Source organism: Hemicordylus capensis, chromosome 1 (assembly GCF_027244095.1).
Source record: "Hemicordylus capensis ecotype Gifberg chromosome 1, rHemCap1.1.pri, whole genome shotgun sequence".
In the NCBI taxonomy this organism is placed as follows: Eukaryota; Metazoa; Chordata; class Lepidosauria; order Squamata; family Cordylidae; genus Hemicordylus; species Hemicordylus capensis.
Window position 1 is genome coordinate 449,610,888 of NC_069657.1, and position 20,681 is coordinate 449,631,568.

Consider the following 20,681-nt stretch of genomic DNA (forward strand, 5'->3'; position numbering starts at 1 on the left):
GCCTGGTTCTTAACACAAGTTTTCCACCATTAGATTCCTCAAAATGGCCTCAGAATTGATAATGAAGACATTGAAGTCGTGAATAGCATCTGCCTCTCAGGACTGACCAACAGTAAATGATACAGAAGTCAAGAAATATGCCACAGACCAACACTTGTAGGGTTGTGATGAAGGCCTTGGAAAGGATATTCAGATGCCGTGATGTGTCTATACCTACAAAGATTAGAATTGTTCGGACAATGGTTTTTCCCATGATAATCTATGGGTGTGAACGCTGGACTTTGAAGAAGCAAGACAGAAAAAGTATTGATGCTTTTGAACTCTGGTGTAGGGATGTGCACAAAACCAGTTTGCCCAGTTCAGTTCAAATTTGAACCAGGTTCGAAACAGCAGGGGGTGGTTCGGTTTTGATTTTGCTCGAACCTCCTCCTGGTTCTGTTCAAATCTGAACCATTTCGAACTGGTTCGAACCGGTTTGGACATCCAAAAATTGGTGGAATGGTAGCTGGCTCCCAGTGGTACCTGCCACCCAAACCCCAAAGCAATCGGACACTCGTATGATTTTTTATGATTTTTTTTGGGGGGGGGGAATTCATAGGGTATAATGGGACTCGAACCAGCACATTATCCCTTATTGTGGAGCACCCATGGGTGCCAACAACCATGCAAACCCCGAAGCAATAGGACACCCCTATGATTTTTATGAATATTTGAACGATTTTTAATTATTTTTCTCATAGGGTATAATGGGAGCTGAACCAGCCCATATCCCTTATTGTGGAGTACCTAGGGGCACAAAAGTGGAGTGAGTGGTAGACAACCAGGGGTTCCTACTGTGCACAAAGTTCCAAGGCAATCGGACACTCCTCTGATTATTGGTGAATTTTAAAATTATTTTGGAATTCCTCATAGAGAATAATGAGGATTGCAGCAAATGTATAGCTTCATGTCAGGGAGGAAGGGGTGTCCTAGAGTGGAGTGTGGTGGATGGTAGTTCCCAAGGTGGGCACGGAAGCTATCAGAATTATTTGAAAGGAATAGGGCAAAAGGCAGATTTTAAGTGATTTCTGAAGTTTACGAGACTTGAAGGTTTTTCTCCATAACGAAGCATGGAGGTGTCAGCAAATGTATAGCTTTACTTCAGGAGGAAAGGGGTGTCTAAGAGCAGAGAGTGGTGGGTGGTTGTACCCAAGAGGGGCCAGGTAGCAATCAGAATTATTTGAAAGGAATTTTGCAAAGGGCTGATTTTTGAGGATGTGGTTGTCACCCTTGCTATGGGCCACCCCAGCACCCCCCAAGTGCAGTTATGGGGCTGCTGGAACCTCCATTCTTCCCTATGGAGAAAAAGCCACTTGTGGGGTGCTGGGGTGGCCCAGAGTGAGTGGTGGTCTAGTGCAAAGAGGGTGCCAGCCATCCCCATGGGTTGCTAACCCATGGTTGTACTGGGTTTTGTTGTTTCTGAAGTGTTCTGAGTGTAGATTCTTTGGTAGCATATAAGATTTTCAATGAGAAACCATGAATCCACTCTCATCTGCTAACCTTAAAGACACATAAACTTCAAAAATCACTTAAAAATCAGCCCTTTGCCCAATTTCTTTCAAATAATTCTGATAGTTTCCTGGCCCCCCTTGGGCACTACCACCCACCACACTCTGCTCTAGGCCACCCCTTTGCCACCAATGTGAAGCTATACATTTGCTGACACCTCCATGCTTCTTTAAGGAGAAAAAAATAAAAATAAAATTCAAAAATTCATTAAAAATCGTACAAATGTTGCACAACCCTACTCTGGTGCAGGAGAAGACTTTTGAGGATATCATGGAAAAGTACAAATGAATCACTGAACCAATCAATCCAGACCCCTTTCATGTGCTGGTGTGGTATCCTTCTTCTCTGCTCCCCTGCTCTGCATGCTGGCTGGGACCTTAATAACAGAACCAGAAGGAACCATATGCTTTAGAAGACATTAGTGTCTCTAGCATCTTTGTTCATCTGAGGGATCCTAGACCGTAGAAAATGCTAAGATTTTAAGAACCTTCTATGGTCACCACCTAATGACACAGGGGGGAAGTAACTTGCCTAGGGAGCAAGAGGTTGCTGGTTTGAATCCCCACTGGTATGTTTCCCACATATTCAACAACACACCCACATACATGAACACAAATACATGTGTGTGCACACACACATCCAGATATACAACAAAGCACCACATGCAATCATATGTACATGTCCACAACACAAACCCATGGACATGCAAACAAACAGATAAGCACATGTACACAAGACAAAAGTTTTTGTGCATATAGAAACAGACATGCACACACAAACAGACACGGATACACAATGTACACACAATATGCATGTGCAAAAATGCACACGCTTACAAATGCAAACAAGTACATGCTCTCGACACATGGATATGCAAACACAAAACATGTAGATGTATGCACAGAGCATGCATGCAGAGAAACAAACACATGTGCACTTACGCAACACACACAGATGAAGTAAGAGGAGAGAGAAAAAGAGTGCAGTCAAGCCCCATCACCAGCCTGGAAAGTGCACACAATCCTTACTAATGCTCCCCCACAGAGCTCTTTAGGGAAAGTGTTAGGAAGGACTACTCTTCCCAGCATTCCTTGTGCCCCTTCTAAGAAACTGTGGTTTATATTGTACTGTATCACAGTGATGATTGTAAGTAAAATTCAGAATATACTATAACTATTATGTTAGGCACTTCCCTGTCTCTTCAGATTTAACACTACAGGTGATCTTGGGGAGGATATCCAATGGCCAGTATTGTGATGATAAATTTCCTTTTAACAACCATGCACTTTGGATGGTTAACAAAATACCCTGCAAATTTAAGACCAGAGTTAAGTAGATGGCATTTGGGCTCAAGCTCCGCAAGGTGGAGAAATTGGAGCCTATGGCTGATGCCCCCACGTACACACCACAGGATCAGTAATGAGGTGGTGCCCTCCATGCTCCCACATATTTCTATGGTCTTTGAGGCCCAATTCAAGAGGGGGAGGACGGAGTGCCTAGTGCCAGCAAAGATGCTCCACGACACGTTGTCCTTGTCTTGCCTTATGAAGCATCTCAGCTTTATGGTGGAGGAATTCCTCTGTGAGTTGTCCCATGCCTGTTTGCTGTTTACATCATGAGCTTGTAGGACAAGTTCAGCAGTGGGGGTTCAGCAGTGGTTGTTAGTGCCCTTCATCAACCTTATCCTGACTCAACACAAAGGAGGTTTTATAGGACACTCCAGTAAAGGCTAAATGACACCATTATTATTTTTGTTTACACAGTCAGACAAGTGTTATTGACTGCTTTCTTTTATCCAGACATCAAGTCCTTCACAAGGACCTGGGATGGCTGAATTTTGTGATCAGTATTGTTGCTGTTATTATTACAGATATTGTCGCAGAATATAGGCTGTTCCCAGTAAAGTTGCTTTTTGTAATTGGCTGATGGTGATTTCTGTAGCCCCTATAGTGTTGAGGTGCTCTTCAAGGTGTTTTGGAATTGCACCTAGGGTGCCAATTAATACCTTGGTGCAATTCCAAAACACCTTGAGGAGCACCTCAACACTACAGGGGCAACAGAAATCACCACCAGCCAATTACAAAAAGCATCTTTACTGGGAAGAGCCTATATTCTGCAACGATATCTATAATAGTAGCACTCTTCCTCCAAGGAGACCAGAGCGGTGTACTACGTACTTAGGTTTCTCCTCACAACAAGCCTGTGAAGTAGGTTAGGCTGGGAGAGAAGTGACTGGCCCAGAGTCACGAAGAAAGTCTCATGGCTGAATGGGGATTTGAACTCAGGTCTCCCCAGTCATATTCCAGCAACCACTATACCACGCTGGCTCTCTTGTCCCAAGCTCAGGGTGAAAGGTTTTCTGGTGCCCACCTATCACAGGCTTGCATTTCTTCTGTCAGAGACCATAGTCTTAAAGGTAAAGTTGTGTTGTCAAGTCGGTGTCAACTCCTGGCAATCACAGAGCCCTGTGGTTTTCGTTGGAAGAATACAGGAGGGGTTTACCATTGCCATCTCCCGCGAAGAATGAGATGATGCCTTTCAGCATCTTTCTATATCACTGCTGCCTGAAATAGGTGTTCCCAATAGTCTGGGAAACATTCCAGCGGAGATTCAAACTAGCAACCTCTTGCTCCCACAAGTTACTTCCGCACTGTGCCATTAGGTGGTGACCATAGACCTAGAAGGTTCTAAAAATCTTAGCATTTTCGACAGTCGAGGATCCCTCAGATGAACGAAGATGCTAGAGTCACTAATGTCTTCTAAAGCATATGGTTCCTTCTGGTTCTGTTATTACAGCCCCAGCTAGTATGCAGACCACAAGAGCGGGGGAGGGGAGAAGGAGGATACCACACCAGCACATGAAAGGTGTCACACAGTGCCCCGGGTGGAGGAGATTTACAATAAACTGCATCACCAGGACCTAGGAGCTCCCCTGCTGAATGATATAGGAGTGTTCAAGGTTCTTACCATGCATCCGGGATGGTAATTCAATGGGGCTTCTTCTGACATTGGAGTACAGCTCAGAACTATCATAAGGCAATACAGGGACAGGATCCTGTGGGATATCTTTTCTAGTGCCAGGAACTCCATCCTCTCCATCTTGATTTGGTCCTCAAAGAACATGTAAAAGTGTGGGTTTCTGGAGGGCAAGTTGGATGCAAGCACAATTTGTGACATTGTACAACCTCATTGTTGATTGTGGTGGATACACACTGCTTTGCTACCACTAGATCTCCCTGTAATTATAAGTTTGGTTTCTGCCACCAAGTAGACGTTTGTGCTTTAGGCTGAGTCTACCACAACAGACTTTCCACTTCTGTCACAAAACCAGGTTTGGTAAAGTGGTAAGGTCTATAGGCATGGGGTGGAGTAACAGAAGCTACAGTTTTCCTCTGATGGTAAAGAAGCAATTTTACTTTGCAATTAGTTCAATTAAAAGTTGCTTCACTAGTGTAGTATAGAAAAAACAAAACCATCAACCAAGAGAGGACAAGGACTCTCACTGAGCCCTAACTTGGAGAGGATGACCTTTAGCAACTCTGGCTTTTCTTTAGTTCAGTCTCAGGTCTAGTTTTTCCCAGTTCTTAGTGATTTTCACTCTGCCAGTGATTTTAACAGCTCTGTGCCATCAATTCTTTATTTCAGTAGCATCTCTCACACTGTCTTTTTCAAAGCCCGCAAGCTTAACTCTCTTCTCATTCTGCAGGGCACTCTTCTTCTTCCTCCAGCTCCAGCTTCAACTCTCTCTCCAGACTTGCAACTCTGACTCTGTTCCAGCTCTCTGTGTTTCTGATTCCAGGACTCCGGCTTACTTTCTGCTGAAGCAGCCTCCTATCTATACACAAATGGTTTGAACTGTTCTTTTTAAACAATCCAATCCATGTAAGACAAAGTTACCTCCATTTTTCAAAACCAAACTGTCAAACTGATATTCTCAAAGTGAAACTAAGGTACAGCAGGTGTGAACTCTCGTCCCCGCCAATTTTCTTTGCAAGGCAAGTCACACATGGACTTTGCAGGCATTTCATACATACAGTCTATTGACAGTAATGAAGAGGTTTGGGAGTATTAATGCAGTTTAAAATTCATTTATAACACAAGGGCTTATTTACAAAAACCAAGAGGTCTAGGCCTCATTCCTTCACACTGATCATGTGACATGTCTGTTAAGACTTAGGTTCTGATTCCCCGTCTTTGAAGAACTTGAGCCAAGATCACTTTGATATTAAAATTGCATGTTTTTGACCATGAAACTGTCAATTTCTTCCTAGCCTGTTTCATGTCCTTCAGTTACCAGTCAGGCTGCCAAAGATTTTGTCAGAAATCCTCAGGAGCTGCTGCCAGTCAGGGTAGAAATTACTGACCTAGATGGACAATACTGAGATTATACAAGGCAGCTTGAGGTATATAATACAAACTAGAAGACAGTCAGGAATTCTAAAAAATAAATTAGACTTCTTAAACTCCACTCCCCCATATCCCTCCTGTCCTGTCTCCTTTAGTTGTGCCATTAAGTGCTTCCTCCTTTCTGCTTCCTTACTCACTCAGTTCCACCTAAGTAAATCTTAGCATTTAGCACTGATAGCAAAGAATCCCCAAAGCTTCAGCTGTGATTTGCCTTCTCCATTCAGTTCCATGGAATTAATTAACCTGCCTTTTTGTCTGCTGTCAGAGGATTGGCTGGGGCTGACAACTCTGCCAGTCATTAACTTCTTATAAAAAGGAGCTCTTTCCAGTGGCCTGTTTGACCTTTTTGTTACAACTGGCTATTGAGAAGCTGGTTCTGCATTGAGAAAGTGAGTAGCCTTTTTTTTTTTTTTGAACTTGCAACGGTGGGGTGAGTGATATTTCTACTGATGGGAGGAGTCCTCTGACTTGTAGACTTGCCAGTTCCAGGAGTTTCTCCAGGTTGAGAGTTGCACCAAAGGGAAAACTCCAGGGTGAGAGCTTCTCCAAGCAGTGGTGTGATGAAGAACAGGTTTTCTCTTTCTCTCTCTCCTACTTAGCTGCTCTTGGAAGTATACAGTCTAGTTCTGAGCCTACTTATTTTTCATAGGTGGAGAAGTCAGTAAATAATTAAAACAAAAATAATAACCTATAAAAACTATAATTAACAATTAAAAACATTGTAAAACAACAATTAAATAATCTGAAGAATTTAAAAACAAGTTTTAAAAGGCTGAGAAAGCCTGGTTGAAGAGATGTGTTTTCAGGTGTCTTTTGAAAATTGCCAGAGATGGGGAGGATCATGGAGAAGTCATGGCATTTTTCAACCACTGTCTCTGCAAAGGGATAAGAAGGGAACAGGAATTAAAGCAGAGTTGAGCTACTACTGCAGCAGTGGCTATTGGGCAGACTAGAATTGGAAGCAAACGTGGCCATAAGCTTTTAAGAGTTCGCACAGAGTGAATCCTCTCATACTGATCAGTCTATGAGTTTGTAGCACATCTGGACTTTGGAATGGCAGGAGCCAATGATATTCTGTATGTATTTATTATTCATTACATTTCTAGACTGCCCCATCCAAAGGTTCTGGGCGATGCACAAGTTTTAAACATAAAAAGAAACACCATTCAAAACACGCTGCTTAAAAGAATTTCAAAACAATTCAGAAGCATTGAAAACCAATGAAAATACTCAAAAATAACTTAAAAACCTTGGATGGCCAGGACAAACAAGTAAGTCTTTAGGACTCCTAAAATACAGATTTCTGCCAGGAGTGGATTCCATAGGCCAGGAGCAGCTGCAGAGAAGACCTGACTTCAAGTCACCACCAGAGGTGGTGAAAGGAAGGGATCTGGTCTTGTGGTAGCAAGCATGACTTGTCCCCTTAGCTAAGCAGGGTTGAACCTGGCTGCATATGAAAGGAAGACTAAGAGTGTGATCACTGTAAGATAGCCCCCTTAGGGGATGGAGCTGCTCTGGGAAGAGCATCTAGCATCTCTACCACCGAGCATTTAGAAACTTCTGGTCTCTTCCATTCTTGCCTTTCAGAGGGAATTCTTTCTTCTAAAATCACAGAAGGGTTGTGGATTCATATTTGTGAGTGTAGATTTATTTAATGAATGTGTATACCCCTGCTAACTTGGCATAACCCCTGCTAACTGGGCAAAGAGGCACCTTTTTAACATGGTGATTCTCTTTATTTAGCAGGGGAAGAGTAACTGGCCCTATCCACCCCCAGCTCAGGACCTCCAGTGACTGTTGCTGGTGTCTATCTAATCATTTTTAAACGATTGTGAGCCCTTTGTTGACAGGGGTTCATCTTATTTATTTATTATTTCTTTGTGTAAACCACCCTGAGACATTTTTGGAAGGGTGGTATAGAAATCAAATGAATGAATGAAAGATACAGCTCCTGAAGGAGAAGACCTTTTGGGGCAGTTTACAGTCAGAAGAAAAACAAACATGAAAATCAAATCAGAACAATAATGGAAACAAATAATCAGAACCCAAACAAAGCTGCTGAAAAAACCTGAAAACGTTTCAAGCATCTCGGTTCCAAGTTCTCTCCCTGACATCTCCAAAATTGGGCTGAGAGAGATTCCTGCCTGCAACCTTGGAGAAGCCACTGCCAGTCTGGGTAGACAATACTGAGCTACATGGACCTATGGTCTGACTCAGTAGATGGCAGTTTCCTATGTTCCTAAAGAGAACATTGGTCTTCTCTCAAAAGATGGAGGCAGGTCAACATCAGAGGCTTTATAGGGCCAAATGAAACTCAATTGAAACTTTGGATCACGTGAGAATTGTTGACTTCACAGGCTTCAGTACTTTGTTCTAGTCAGCAGGCTTGATGCTCCCTATGCACAGCATGTAGGGCAGCTCTTCTGGTGAGCTGCCACAATGATGCAGAGCAAGATGTCTTCATCTCTGGTTCAAGGTTTCCAGTGCCTGACACTGAGGTCCATGCTAGAAGGGCTTGTCTTGTGGCTTCTGCCTAAACTGGATGAGGGAGAATAAACTGAAGGTGAATCCAGATAAGATGGAGGTCCTTATTGTGCAGGGTCAGAACTCTATAGACTATTTTGATCTACCTGTTCTAGATGGGGTCACACTTCCCCAAAAAGAACAGGATTACATTCTGGGAGTACTTCTGACTCACACCTCTCCATGGTTTCGCAGGTTGAGGTGGTGGCCAGGGGTGCTTTCTATCAGCTCCAGCTGATACGCCAGCGGCACCCATTTCTCAAGATAAATGACCTCAAAACAGTGGTACATCTGTTGGTAACCACCAGACTTAATTTCTGTAATGTGCTGTACGTGGGGCCTAAAGTCAGACTCGGTATTTGTATGTAGTCTTGAAACTTCAGTTGGTTCAGAATGAGGCAGTCAGGTTGGTCTCTGGGTCATCCCTCTCACACAACACTAGAACCAGGGGTCACTCCATGAAATTGATTGCCAGGAGGTCTAGGACCAACAAACGGAAGTACTTTTTCACACAATGCCTGATACACTTGTGGAACTCTCTGCCACAGGATGTGGTGACAGCCAACAACCTGGATGGCTTTAAGAGGGGTTTGGATGACTTCATGGAGGAGAGGTCTATCAATGGCTACTAGTCAGAGGGCTGTGGGCCACCTCCAGCCTCAAGGGCAGGGTGCCTCTGAGTACCAGTTGCAGGGGAGTAATGGCAGGAGAGAAGGCACGCCCTCAACTCTTGTCTGTGGCTTCCGGCGGCATCTGGTGGGCCACTGTGCAAAACAGGATGCTGGACTAGATGGGCCTTGGGCCTGATCCAGCAGGGCTGTTCTTATGTTCTTATCTCAGAGAGACCACGTCACTCCTTTACTGATGGAGCTAAACTGGCTGCTAATAGGTTTTTGGATAAAATACAAAGTGCTAGTTATTTGATTGATTGATTGATTGATCCAATTTTTATACTGCCCCAAACTTTTGATCTGTTATAACTTATAAAGCCCAAAATGCCTTAGGCCCTGGGTATTTAAGAGAGCATATTCTTCGCTATGAGCCCCACTGCCCATTGAGGTCATCAGCGGAGGTCTGTCTCCAGTTACCGCCAACTCATTTGGTGGCTACACATAGATGGGCCATCTCAGTTGCTGCCCCAAGATTGTAGAATGTGCTCCATGCTGAGATACTATCCTCCCCATCTCTGGCAATTTTTTTAAAAAAACACCTGGAAGCCCATCTTTTCACCCAAGCTATCTCGGCTTTTTAAAATGGTCTGTTTTAATTTTATGGTTGATTTTAAACTATTGATTTAATTTAACTTTTATATGCCTCTCTGAGGGAAGGCAGGATGCCTCCTTGTCTTAAGGAGGCAATTATTAGACCACTTCTAAAGAACCCTGCGTTAGACCCCTCAGAGTTGAGCAACTATAGGCCTGTTTCCAACCTCCCATGGTTGGGCAAGATAATTGAGAGGGTGGTGGCCTCTCAGGTCCGGCCGGTCTTGGATGAAACTGATTATCTAGACCCATTTCAAACTGGTTTTTGGGTGGGATATGGGGTGGAGACTGCCTTGGTCAGCCTGATGGATGAACTCCAATTGGCAATTGACAGAGGAAGTGTGACTCTGTTGGTCCTTTTGGATCTCTCGGCGGCTTTTGATACTATCGACCAGAGTATCCTTCTGCAACGTCTGAGAATGTTGGTGGTGGGAGGCATTGTTTTACAGTGGTTCCGCTCCTACCTCTCAGACAGATTTCAGATGGTGTCGATTGGAGATTGTTCTCTTCAAAATCTGAGCTTAAGTATGGTGTTCCTCAAGGCTCCATATTTTCTCCAATGCTTTTTAACATCTACATGAAACCACTAGGAGAGATCATCAGGGGATTTGGAGCTGGGTGTTACCAGTACGCTGATGACACCCAGATCTATTTCTCCATGTCAACCTCTTCAGGAGTTGGCATACCCTCCCTAAATGCCTGCCTGGAAGCAGTAATGGGCTGGATGAGGGAGAATAAACTGAAGCTGAATCCAGATAAGACGGAAGTACTTATTGTGCGGGGTCAGAATTCTAGAGACAATTTTGATCTGCCTGTTCCTTTTGGGGAAGTGTGACCCCAACTAGAACAGGTTCACAGTCTGGGAGTACTTCTGGATTCACACCTCTCCCTGGTTTCTCAGGTTGAGGTGGTGGTCGTGGGTGCTTTCTATCAGCTCCGGCTGATACGCCAGCGGCACCCATTTCTCAAGATCAATGACCTCAAAACAGTGGTACATTTGTTGGTAACCTCCAGACTGGACTTCTGTAATGCGCTCTATGTGGGGCTGCCTTTGTACGTAGTCCGGAAACTTCAGTTGGTTCAGAATGCGGCAGCCAGGTTTGTCTCTGGGTCATCTAGGAGAGACCAGGTTACTCTTCTGTTGATGGAGCTACACTGGCTGCCAATAGGTTTCCAGGCAAAATACAAAGTGCTGGTTATAACTTACAAAGCCCTAAACGGCTTAGGCCCTGGGTATTTAAGAGAACGTCTTCTTCAGTACAAGCCCCACCGCCCATTGTGGTCATATGAGGAGGTCCATCTCCAGTTGCTGCCAACTCGTTTGGTGGCTACACAGAGACGGGCCTTCTCAGCTGCTGCCCCAAGATTGTGGAATGCGCTCCCTAATAAGATACGAGCCTCCCCATCTCTGGCAATTTTTAAGAAACTACTGAAAATGCATCTCTTTAACCAAGCTCTCTCTGCTTTTTAAAACTTGTTTTTAAATTGTTTTGGCTATTTAATTGGTGTTTTATGATGTTTTAATTGTTAATTATTATTTATGTAGTTTATATTTTTTGTTTTGTTAATTGATTTTAATGGTTTTTTAAATGTGAACTGCCCAGAGCCTTTTGAAAGGGAGGTATACATTTTTTAGTAGTAGTAGTAGTAATAATAATTATTATCATTCTTGTTTACACAGTCAGACAGGTGTTATTGACTGGTTGTTTATAATAATAATAATAATAATAATAATAATAATAATAATAATAATAATAATAAGTGTTTTAATTGTTTTATGTTAACCACCCAGAGATGAAAGTTTGGGTGGTATAGAATTTTAATGAATGAATGAACAAACAAACAAATCATTGCCCTCCCCTCTTGGCATGGCCTTCTTGAAGGGCATCATTGGATGAATGTGTGCTTGGTAAGGGAGTTTGGGCAGGCATCTCTTTCTGCTTTCATACTACTTGGATTATATTCCTGTACCTTATATAAGATTATGATTTTGTAAATCATTGGATTTTTTTCTCTTCAGCCTCATTCTTTCCTTATTGTAGGCTGTGGTGGCATGTTTAACTTGCTTCCTAGTATGGCATGTCTCTTTGCTCTGTATGGCTTGATTGGCTTATACTTGCAAGTGTGTATGTGGTGTTGACTTGGCAAGCCACCCAGAGCACAACTTCTTATGGAGCAGCCATATAAAAAAAATTATGAATAAGAATTACTAACTCTTACACATGACAAGCCGCTCTGGGTGCCCTGCCTAGCTGTAGGCAGGTGCAGGGGCCATGGGGGTAAGACTACCTGGCAGAAGCAGTGGAGAAGGAGACCTGCAATCCCCGGGTCTACTGGGTGACAGGGAGGCAGATGTGGCCAGATCTGTTGAGTCACCCGGTACAGCTGTCTTGCCCAGCGACCAGCTTTCCAAGCAGGAGGGTGTTCTCATAGGCGGGTGACGTTGTGACACCCCACCGCACTTGCTTGGAGCCTGGTTTGGTGGAGCAGTTGCTATTTCTAAAGGAAAACCTCCAAGAGCCGTGATTCTCCAGCCTGCCCATCAAATGAGCGAGTCGTTCCCACTACTCATGCTTCCTTTAAAAAAAAAAAAGAAATCTTAAGTGATTGTTACCTTGCTGTCTTAATGTTTTTGGCTTTAATTGCATCTGGGATGCTGGTCACCTTTCCGTGTGCAGCACGCTCAGGTCATGTTTCTCTTTTCCTAACCTGCCTGTAGAGCCCCAGTGTTCTGTTCTCCCAGGTATGCTTGTACCGGGGTTACTGACAGACTGGATTTCGCTTTCACTCTGGCACCTGCTGGTCACTCGTGCAAACCCCTCAGTTTGTGGTGTTGCTTTCATTTTTGCTTGTGTTTGCTCAGTGCAACTCTGCCTGGGTTGGGCTGGGCTGGGTTGCCAACTCCTTTTGCCTTCTTTGCTCTTGTGTCTGTTTCTACTGTCCCAGAGCCTATGGTTTTTCTTGACTGGAGAACCCCACCAGTCTCCAACGGTGTGCTGCCGTGCACAGTTCCAGCTCCTCCAAGCCCCCTGCCGACCTCCTGATGTTCAGGCCTCTGCACATTCCATTTTTGTGGCCTCCATGCATGCGCAGAGGCCATTTGCATCCCCATGTAAATCACGTTCCTGGGGTCTGGGCCATCCCGTGAAGTCCCTTTGAACATATGCTTGCTGTTTTGAACCATTCACTCAACAATCCCTGTTGCAATATGCCGTGTGACAAACTTTCACTGAATTGCATTTTCAAACTATGCCAACATAGGTAGATGTGGCATATGCAAAGGTCCCAGTACATCAACATCTCTGTATGTGCAGTGCCCATCAGGTAGAGGATATTCTGCTGTGTTTTGTGTAGGTGGGTGTAATTTACCCTTGATGGGTTTTGTGATTAATAAGCAGAGCACTAAGGAAGCTAGCCACTCCAGTTAGAGTAGAACTGTTGAAGCTATTTAGAGAAGACACATCTAGATTCTTGCAGAATCAAAATATTAAGATTTATTGGTGGTGCAGTTGGGAAATGCTTGACTAACAAGCAGAAGGTTGCCGGTTTGAATCCCCACTGGTACTATATTGGGCAGCTGCAATATAGGAAGATGCTGAAAGGCATTGCGTACTGTGCAGGAAGAGGCAATGGTAAACCATTCCTGTTTTCTATCAAAGAAAACTACAGGGCTCTGTGGGCGACAGGAGTCGGAATTGACTTGATGGCACACTCTACCTTACGTTGGCCTTTGGCTAGGAAATACCTAATCCTGTCTATAGGCTACATAATGAATAGGGCAAGAGGGGGAGAGAGATGTTTCCAAGAGGAAAAGTAGGGATTGTGACTCTCACAGGAAATGCCTGAGGAGTCAAGGCAGGTGTCATAAAGCAGAGGTAAAGCAGGGACAGGTAAGGAGACTCTCACTAGCTACCTCTACTTCTAATGCCCCTAACCCATGATAACTTGGCAAAGAGGCACCTTTTAACGTGGTGATTCTCTTTATTTAGCAGGGGGAGAGTAACTGGCCCTATCCACCCCCAGCACAGTACCTCCAGTGACTGTTGCTGGTATCTAACCTTTCTTTTTAGATGGTGAGCCCCTTGGGGACAGGGATCCATCTTCTTATCTATATTTTTTCTTTCTCTGAGTAAACCGCCCTGAGCCATTTTTGGAAGGGTGGTATAGAAATCAAATAAATAAATAAATAATAGTGGTTATTAGGATAGTCGGTACAAAAGGTTGGTGCACTGGAACTCTGTCTCCAACATTGTGCTATGTATGGCAGCCTTAGAGCAGTTTCTAGTGCCCTTGTTAAAAAGGACAGGAATTCTTCAGCTGAGCAGATCTGTAGTTTACCTTCTGATTAGGATCCTTGTTACTAACCAAGTGGCTCAGTTAGCTGCAGCTGCTCTTGAGTCTGGTGGTGGCCAGAAGTGCCTTCTATCAGTTTCGGCTGATACGCCAGCTGTGTCCTTTTCTTGAGGTGAACAACCTCAAAACAGTGGTGCATCTGCTGGTAACCTCCAAACTGGATTACTGTAATGCGCTCTATGCGGGGCTGCCCTCTTTCGTAGTCCGGAAACTACAGCTGGTCCAGAATGCGGCAGCCAGGCTGGTCTCTGGGTCATCTCAGAGAGACCATATAACTCCTGTATTGAAGGAGCTACACTGGCTGCCGATATGTTTCCCGGCAAAATACAACGTGTTGGTTATAACTGATAAAGCCCTAAACAGTTTGGGCCCTAGGTATTTAAGGGAACGCCTTCTTCGATATTTTATTTAATTATTTATTATTATTTATTTATTTATTTGATTTACATACCGCCCTTCCAAAATGGCTCAGGGTGGTTTACAATCAAAATAGAAAACATTAAAAACAATTAAAACAGAGATACAAATATAAATACCAATTTAAAACAACTTAAAAAACAATTAAACTATCAAAACAATTAAAACCCTGAAAACCAGGTTAAGATTAAAACAGTTAAAACTAAATTAAAAACCCTGAAAGGACAGGCCAAACAGATAGGTTTTCAGGGCTCTCTTGAAGGACAGCAAAGAATCAAGATTACGAATTTCCACTGGGAGTGCATTCCACAGTCCAGGAGCAGCTACAGAGAAGGCCCGCCTCTGAGTCGTCACCAAACGAACCGGTGACAACTGGAGACGGACCTCCCCAGATGACCTTAACGTGCGGTGGGGATCATGTAAAAGAAGGCACTCTCTAAGATATCTTGGACACAAGCCGTTCAGGGCTTTAAAGGTAATGACCAGCACTTTGTATTTTGCCCGGAAACATATTGGCAGCCAGTGTAACTGTTTTAAAACAGGCATCATATGGTCTCTCCGGGTTGCCCCAGAGCCCAATCTGGCTGCCGCATTCTGAACTAACTGAAGTTTCCAGACTACGTACAAAGGCAGCCCCACATAGAGCGCATTGCAATAGTCAAGCTGGGAGGTTAACAGCTGATGCACCACTGTTTTGAGGTCATCCTCTTCAAGGAATGGGCACAGCTGTCGAATCAGCCGGAGCTGATAGAAAGCACTCCTGGCCATGGCCTCCACCTGAGATACCAGGGTGAGGCCTGGGTCCAGGAGTACTCCCAAGCTATGCACCTGCTCCTTCTGGGGGAGTGTAACCCCATCCAGCACAGGAAGATCTAACTCACCCCTCAGATTCTGAGCCCCCACAATGAGCACCTCTGTCTTGCTTGGATTCAGCTTCAATTTGTTCTCCCTCATCCAGCCCATTACTGCTTCCAGGCAGGCATTTAGAGAATGAGTGCCATTTCCTGGGGATGAAAAGGAGAAGTAGATTTAGGTGTCATCAGCATACTTATAACACCCAGCACAAAACCTCCTGATGACCTCACCCAGCTGTTTCATGTAGATGTTAAAAAGCATTGGTGACAGAATGGAGCCCTGAGGGACTCCATATAATAGCTCCCATTTTGAGGAGCAACTGTCACCAAGCTCCACCATCTGGAATCTGCCCGAGAGATAGGAACGGAACCACTGCAAGGCAGTGCCCCCTATCCCCAACTCTCCCAGGCGATCCAGAAGGATACCATGGTTGATGGTATCGAATGCCCCTGAGAGATCCAGAAGAAAACAACAGAGTCACACTCCCTCTGTCGATTCCCCAGTAAAGGTCATCCATCAGGCCGACCAAGGCTTTCTCAACTCCATAGCCTGTTCTAAAGCCAGTTTGAAATGGGTCTAGATAATCAGTTTCCTCCAAGACTGCCTGGAGCTGGTCAGCCACCACCCTCTCAATCACCTTGCCCAACCAAGGGAGATTGAAGATTGGCCTGTAACTGTCCATCGCTATGGGGTCCAGGGAAGGCTTCTTTAAGAGTGGTCTAATCATTGCCTCGTTCAGGCAGGGGGGCACCCTACCCTCCCTCAGCGATGCATTTAGGATATTAATTAGGCCATCTCCAACAATCTCCCTGCTAGATAGAATCAGCCAAGTCGGGCAAGGATCCAGAGAACAAGCAGCTTGTCCACATCCTCAGGAGTCACAGATTGAAACTGATCCAATCTAATACTGCAAGAAAGATTGCTGGACACCTCCTCCATAGACCTTGCAGAAATAGTGGAGTCCAAGTCAGCCCGAATACAGGAGATCTTATTCGCAAAGAACCCATTACAGGCATCACAGCAGAGCAACCCCGGGGACTGATTGGAAGTAGGAGGAGGAGAAACCAAACTCCTCACAACCCGGGATAGCTCCGCCGAGCGTGTACCTGCAGCTGCAATGCGCGCAGACCAGAATGTCTTTTTCGCTGCGCGCACTGCCACCGCGTAAGCCTTCAAATGGGTCACGTGCTGAATCCTGTCAGATTCGAACCGAGTTCTCCTCCGCTTGCGCTCTAGTCGCCTACCCAACCGCTTCAGCCCCCGCAGCTCCTCAGTATACCAAGGGGCCCTTTTTGCAGCAGGTCGGAAGGGATGCTTAGGAGCAATCGTGTCCCCACCGCCCACTGAGATCTGCTGGAGAGGTCCATCTGCAGTTCCCACCGGCTCGTCTGGTGGCCACTCAGGGACAGGCCTTCTCCGCTACTGCGCCGAGGCTTTGGAATGCGCTCCCTAGTGAAATAAGAGCCTCCCCATCTGTGACAGCTTTTAAAAAGTCTTTGAAAACACATCTCTTCACTCAGGCTTATGATTAATGTTGTTTTAATGGTTTTAATGCTGTTTTGAAATATTATTTTAAAATTTTAAAATTGTTGTAATGTGTGTGTGTTTCCCCCCTCCCTATTTTGGTCTTTAAAAATGTCTTACTTTGTTTTTATTCTGTTGTAAACTGCCCAGAGTTCGGGGCGGTATAAAAATGTTTTAATAAAAATAAACAAACAAACCTTTTCTAGGAGGAGGTTGACAAGTTCAGAGGTACAAATAAAAAGAGCTGGCTATCCCAGGCTCCCTAAACTAAGCCAACCAATAAGGACATAAGAACTGAGGGGCTTGCTGATGCTCAGATTGTACTCCTGGCTATCACAGTACACCAGGACTTGGAATGTATGAATAAATAATACTATTTTTAACTTGTCCTCTGTCTTGTCCTCTGTCTTCCCGGGCAGCTCACCACCATGAGAAGCTTAGGCGACAGACCAGAAGAGGCACCCAATACGGAAGTTGAAGACCTTGTGCCTAGAAGTCCTTGGGAGAGAACCCCTCAAGCTCTTGCTGCATATGAGAGACAAGAGAGCCACACAGTTCCATCATCGTCAGAGGTGAAGCCAGAGGCCAGGGAGTCCGCCATCCCACAGGTGCAGCCAGAGGGCAGCGAATCTTCCATCCCAGAGCTCAATGTCTCAGCTGTGCCAAGTGTTCTCCCTGAAGAGGAAGAGGCATTCTGCTCAGTCAGCCCAACAGATGCAATCCCTGGTCCTCCCATGCATCCCAGAACTACATCACTCCCTGCCTCTAGTGCCACAAGCCACCATGGCAGTGATGGAGCCCCACTGCTGAGCAGTACATCTACAAGTGCAAGCAATGCTGCATTCCTTGGACACCAAAGTGGCCAGGCTTTGCCCCCAGTTGAAAATGCTGCTTCAAATGAACGAACCTTAGAACACATCGGTAGAGCAATTAAGCAAGACCTGAGAAAGTCCCTCTGTCCAATGGTCCATTTCACCATTGATTACTGGGAGACTGGACCAACCACAGGCTATCTGGTTTTTGTAGCACACTGGGTTGTGAACAACGGTTTACTTCTGTGGAGGCGCCAGGCAGTGATGATCATGTATGAGGCTGAGCCGAGCAACTTGACTGGAATCATACTCGACAATCTAAAGAGGTTGAGGGACAAGTGGTTCCATCCCATGCAGCTGCAAGTGGGGTATGTGGTGACACCTACAATGGCAGTGCCACAGGCAGTTGGAGATTGTTGTCTGGGATGGGTTTTCTCCCCTGTTGACTGCTTGGGCCAGCTGATTAAAGGAGTTATGGAAAAGGTGAGAAATGAAGACTTTCTCATTTTATGGGTTTGGCAAGTCCTATGCAAAGTCAGCATTCACTTTGAGCAATCCCCAGTGGCCCACGAACGCCTAAGAGAATTGCAGTTGCTGTATCATCTCCCCCAGGAACTTCTTCATGAGAAGATGCCAACTGCATCAAATAACCTCTTTCTCTTACTGGAGTTTCTACTTGCCCGACGAAAGGCATTCAGTGCTCTTGAGCCTGAGATCCCTGGCCTCTTCTTTACACGTCGGGACTGGTGCCTGATGCGCCATCTGGCCTGCCTCCTGAAGCCCTTTGAAGAGACCATCACTACAATTCAGAAGGAAGATGCTAACCTAGGCCAAGTCCTTCCTGAGCTCCAGTTGCTTGAGGACAAGGTAAAAGGATGCTTCCCGCTGCTGCTGCAAGAGTCAAATTTTACTGTTTCTGTTGCTGCTACTCGCTTTGCCACTGAGCTGCTGAAATCTCTGGAAAACCACAGTAAGCTAGGTCTAGACAGAGAAAACCTTCTGTACCAGACTGCAACCTTGCTTCATCCCTGCTTCAGGGACCACATCCATAAATACCTGAAGGGAGACATAGAGAAGAAAAAGTGGCAATTGAAGGTTTGGGTGACACAGCAGATTGAGAAGGAATACTTAAACTTGTCTAGTGCTTATGTAACTCCTTCTTTGACTGAGATAGTAAGCAAAGAACTGGAATCTTACCTTCAGGACAACATAGACCCTGTTTTTTTACAAATGGACCCCCTGGTCTACTGGATCACAAAAAAATACATATGGCCATCCCTCTCTACAGTGGCATTCCGGTGTTTCTCATGCCCTCCCAGCCCTCTCATTTTGAGGGAAGGCCTTGGTATTGAAGACTTGATGATAGCAGGAAGATGTGAGGTAAGGGTTGCACTCAAAAGACTGAACAGAAACTGGATAGCTGCGGGATCCGGGGTCTCCAATACTAGCACAGAAACTGGAAGCCAATCCATGGCCTGAGACAAAAAGAGATGCCACCCCTCTTTGCAGAAGTTGATGTCTAGTAACCATTCACAAAGTCTTGGCTTCATGGAAGGATACGACACACTAGGACAGTGGCATTATTGGGATTCTTCAACACCTGGTGCTAATAGCTAGGACTGTCTTGCATTGCTGCGCCTTTTAAAATCTTCTTTGCATGAAACAGAATTGGGATATTGTATTGGAATTTACACCGCATCATGTTTCGCAGATGTAAGGGTTATTGACATATGAAAATGTATGTTGTTTAATCATCTGCTTTGAATGGATCTGAAATATTTAAATAAAAGTTACTAAAATCTCAGCTGGTGTTCATCTCTAGAGCATCTCCAAGAGGATAGGAAACTGGCCTTGTGAGGAGTTTGGTATGGCATGCATGTTTCTTCCCTCTCTATTCTCTTGTGCTATGCCAGTCCTGGAGGGGGTTAGATAACCTATCCATTCCCACCTGCAGCAGAAGTGCACATGTAAAAAGTGTGTTGCTAATTAATATTGTCTGGAGAAATGGAGTTAAAGTTCTAAGCAAATTAGTGGGCTTATGAAATGCATCAGGTATAGATAGCCTACTGCCTAGCTGCTCACCGCATCAGGAGATGGGAGGAAGAATATGCCAGTCTGTGTCTCAAGTAAGAGAATGGGAACTAACCAAGGGGGATCTGGACAGAGAGAGCATAGTCAGAGGGGATTCCCTTCCTCAGTCTCTCTACTCCAATACCCCTAGTGGCCAATTGGGCTGTTGTGCCCAGGAGAGTAGAGCTTGTCTTGTGGTAGCAAGCATGACGTGTCCCCTCGACTAAGCAGCATCTGCCCTGGTTGCATATGAATGGGAGACTAGAAGTGTGAGCACTTTAAGATATTCCCCTCAGGGGATGGAGGAGCTCTGGGAAGAGCAGAAGGTTCCAAGTTCCCTCCCTGGCTTCTCCAATATAGGGCTGAGAGAGATTCCTGCCTGCAACCTTGGAGAAGCTGCTGCCAATCTGTGAAGACAGTACTGGGCTAGATAGACCAATGGAATGACTCAGTATATGGCAGCTTCCTATGTGCCAAGTGTCAATGCCATCAGGAGCTGCATCTCCAACATGAGGCAGGCTCAGGCTGGACTGAGAGAGTGATTAGCCCAAGGCCACAAAGTGAGCTTCTTGGCTGAGCAGGGAGTGGAACCTGGGGCTTCCTAGTCTGTCTGTCCTACACCACAGATGCTTGAAAAGGGAAGATTAAGATTTAGGGGTAAACGTTTGGCTGTCACCTCAGAATGCTGTGTGTGCTCTCCAAGTCTGCGTGAGACAGACATTTGGGAGGGCAGCACCGGCAGCAAGCTCATCCTTGGGGCGGGGGTGCATGTGTGTATGTGCTGCTGCTTCAGTCACAGTCCTTCCATGGGTGGAATAAAGCAAAGCAAAGTCTCAGACAACCAACATTAAATATAGACCAGTGAAAGCCAAGCCACATTTGAAAAGAGAGATGCCGCATGAACAACAAC

The 20,681-nt window shown here is 45.1% G+C and overlaps 1 protein-coding gene across 2 annotated transcripts; it reads left to right on the forward strand.

Annotated features, from left to right (window-relative positions):
• The first annotated feature begins 6,216 nt into the window (after positions 1-6,216).
• LOC128323938 (zinc finger BED domain-containing protein 4-like) lies at positions 6,217-19,505 on the forward strand. 2 transcript variants are annotated; one of them, XM_053247914.1, is made up of 2 exons: positions 6,217-6,344; positions 17,309-19,505. In XM_053247914.1, the coding sequence occupies exon 2, from the start codon at positions 17,318-17,320 to the stop codon at positions 19,178-19,180; it is 1,863 nt and encodes a 620-aa protein (XP_053103889.1). In that variant the 5' UTR covers positions 6,217-6,344; positions 17,309-17,317; the 3' UTR covers positions 19,181-19,505. The 2 variants fall into 2 exon arrangements, with proteins under 2 accessions (XP_053103889.1, XP_053103898.1); XM_053247923.1 differs by lacking the exon at positions 6,217-6,344 and adding an exon at positions 6,351-6,488.
• Positions 19,506-20,681: the final 1,176 nt, after the last annotated feature.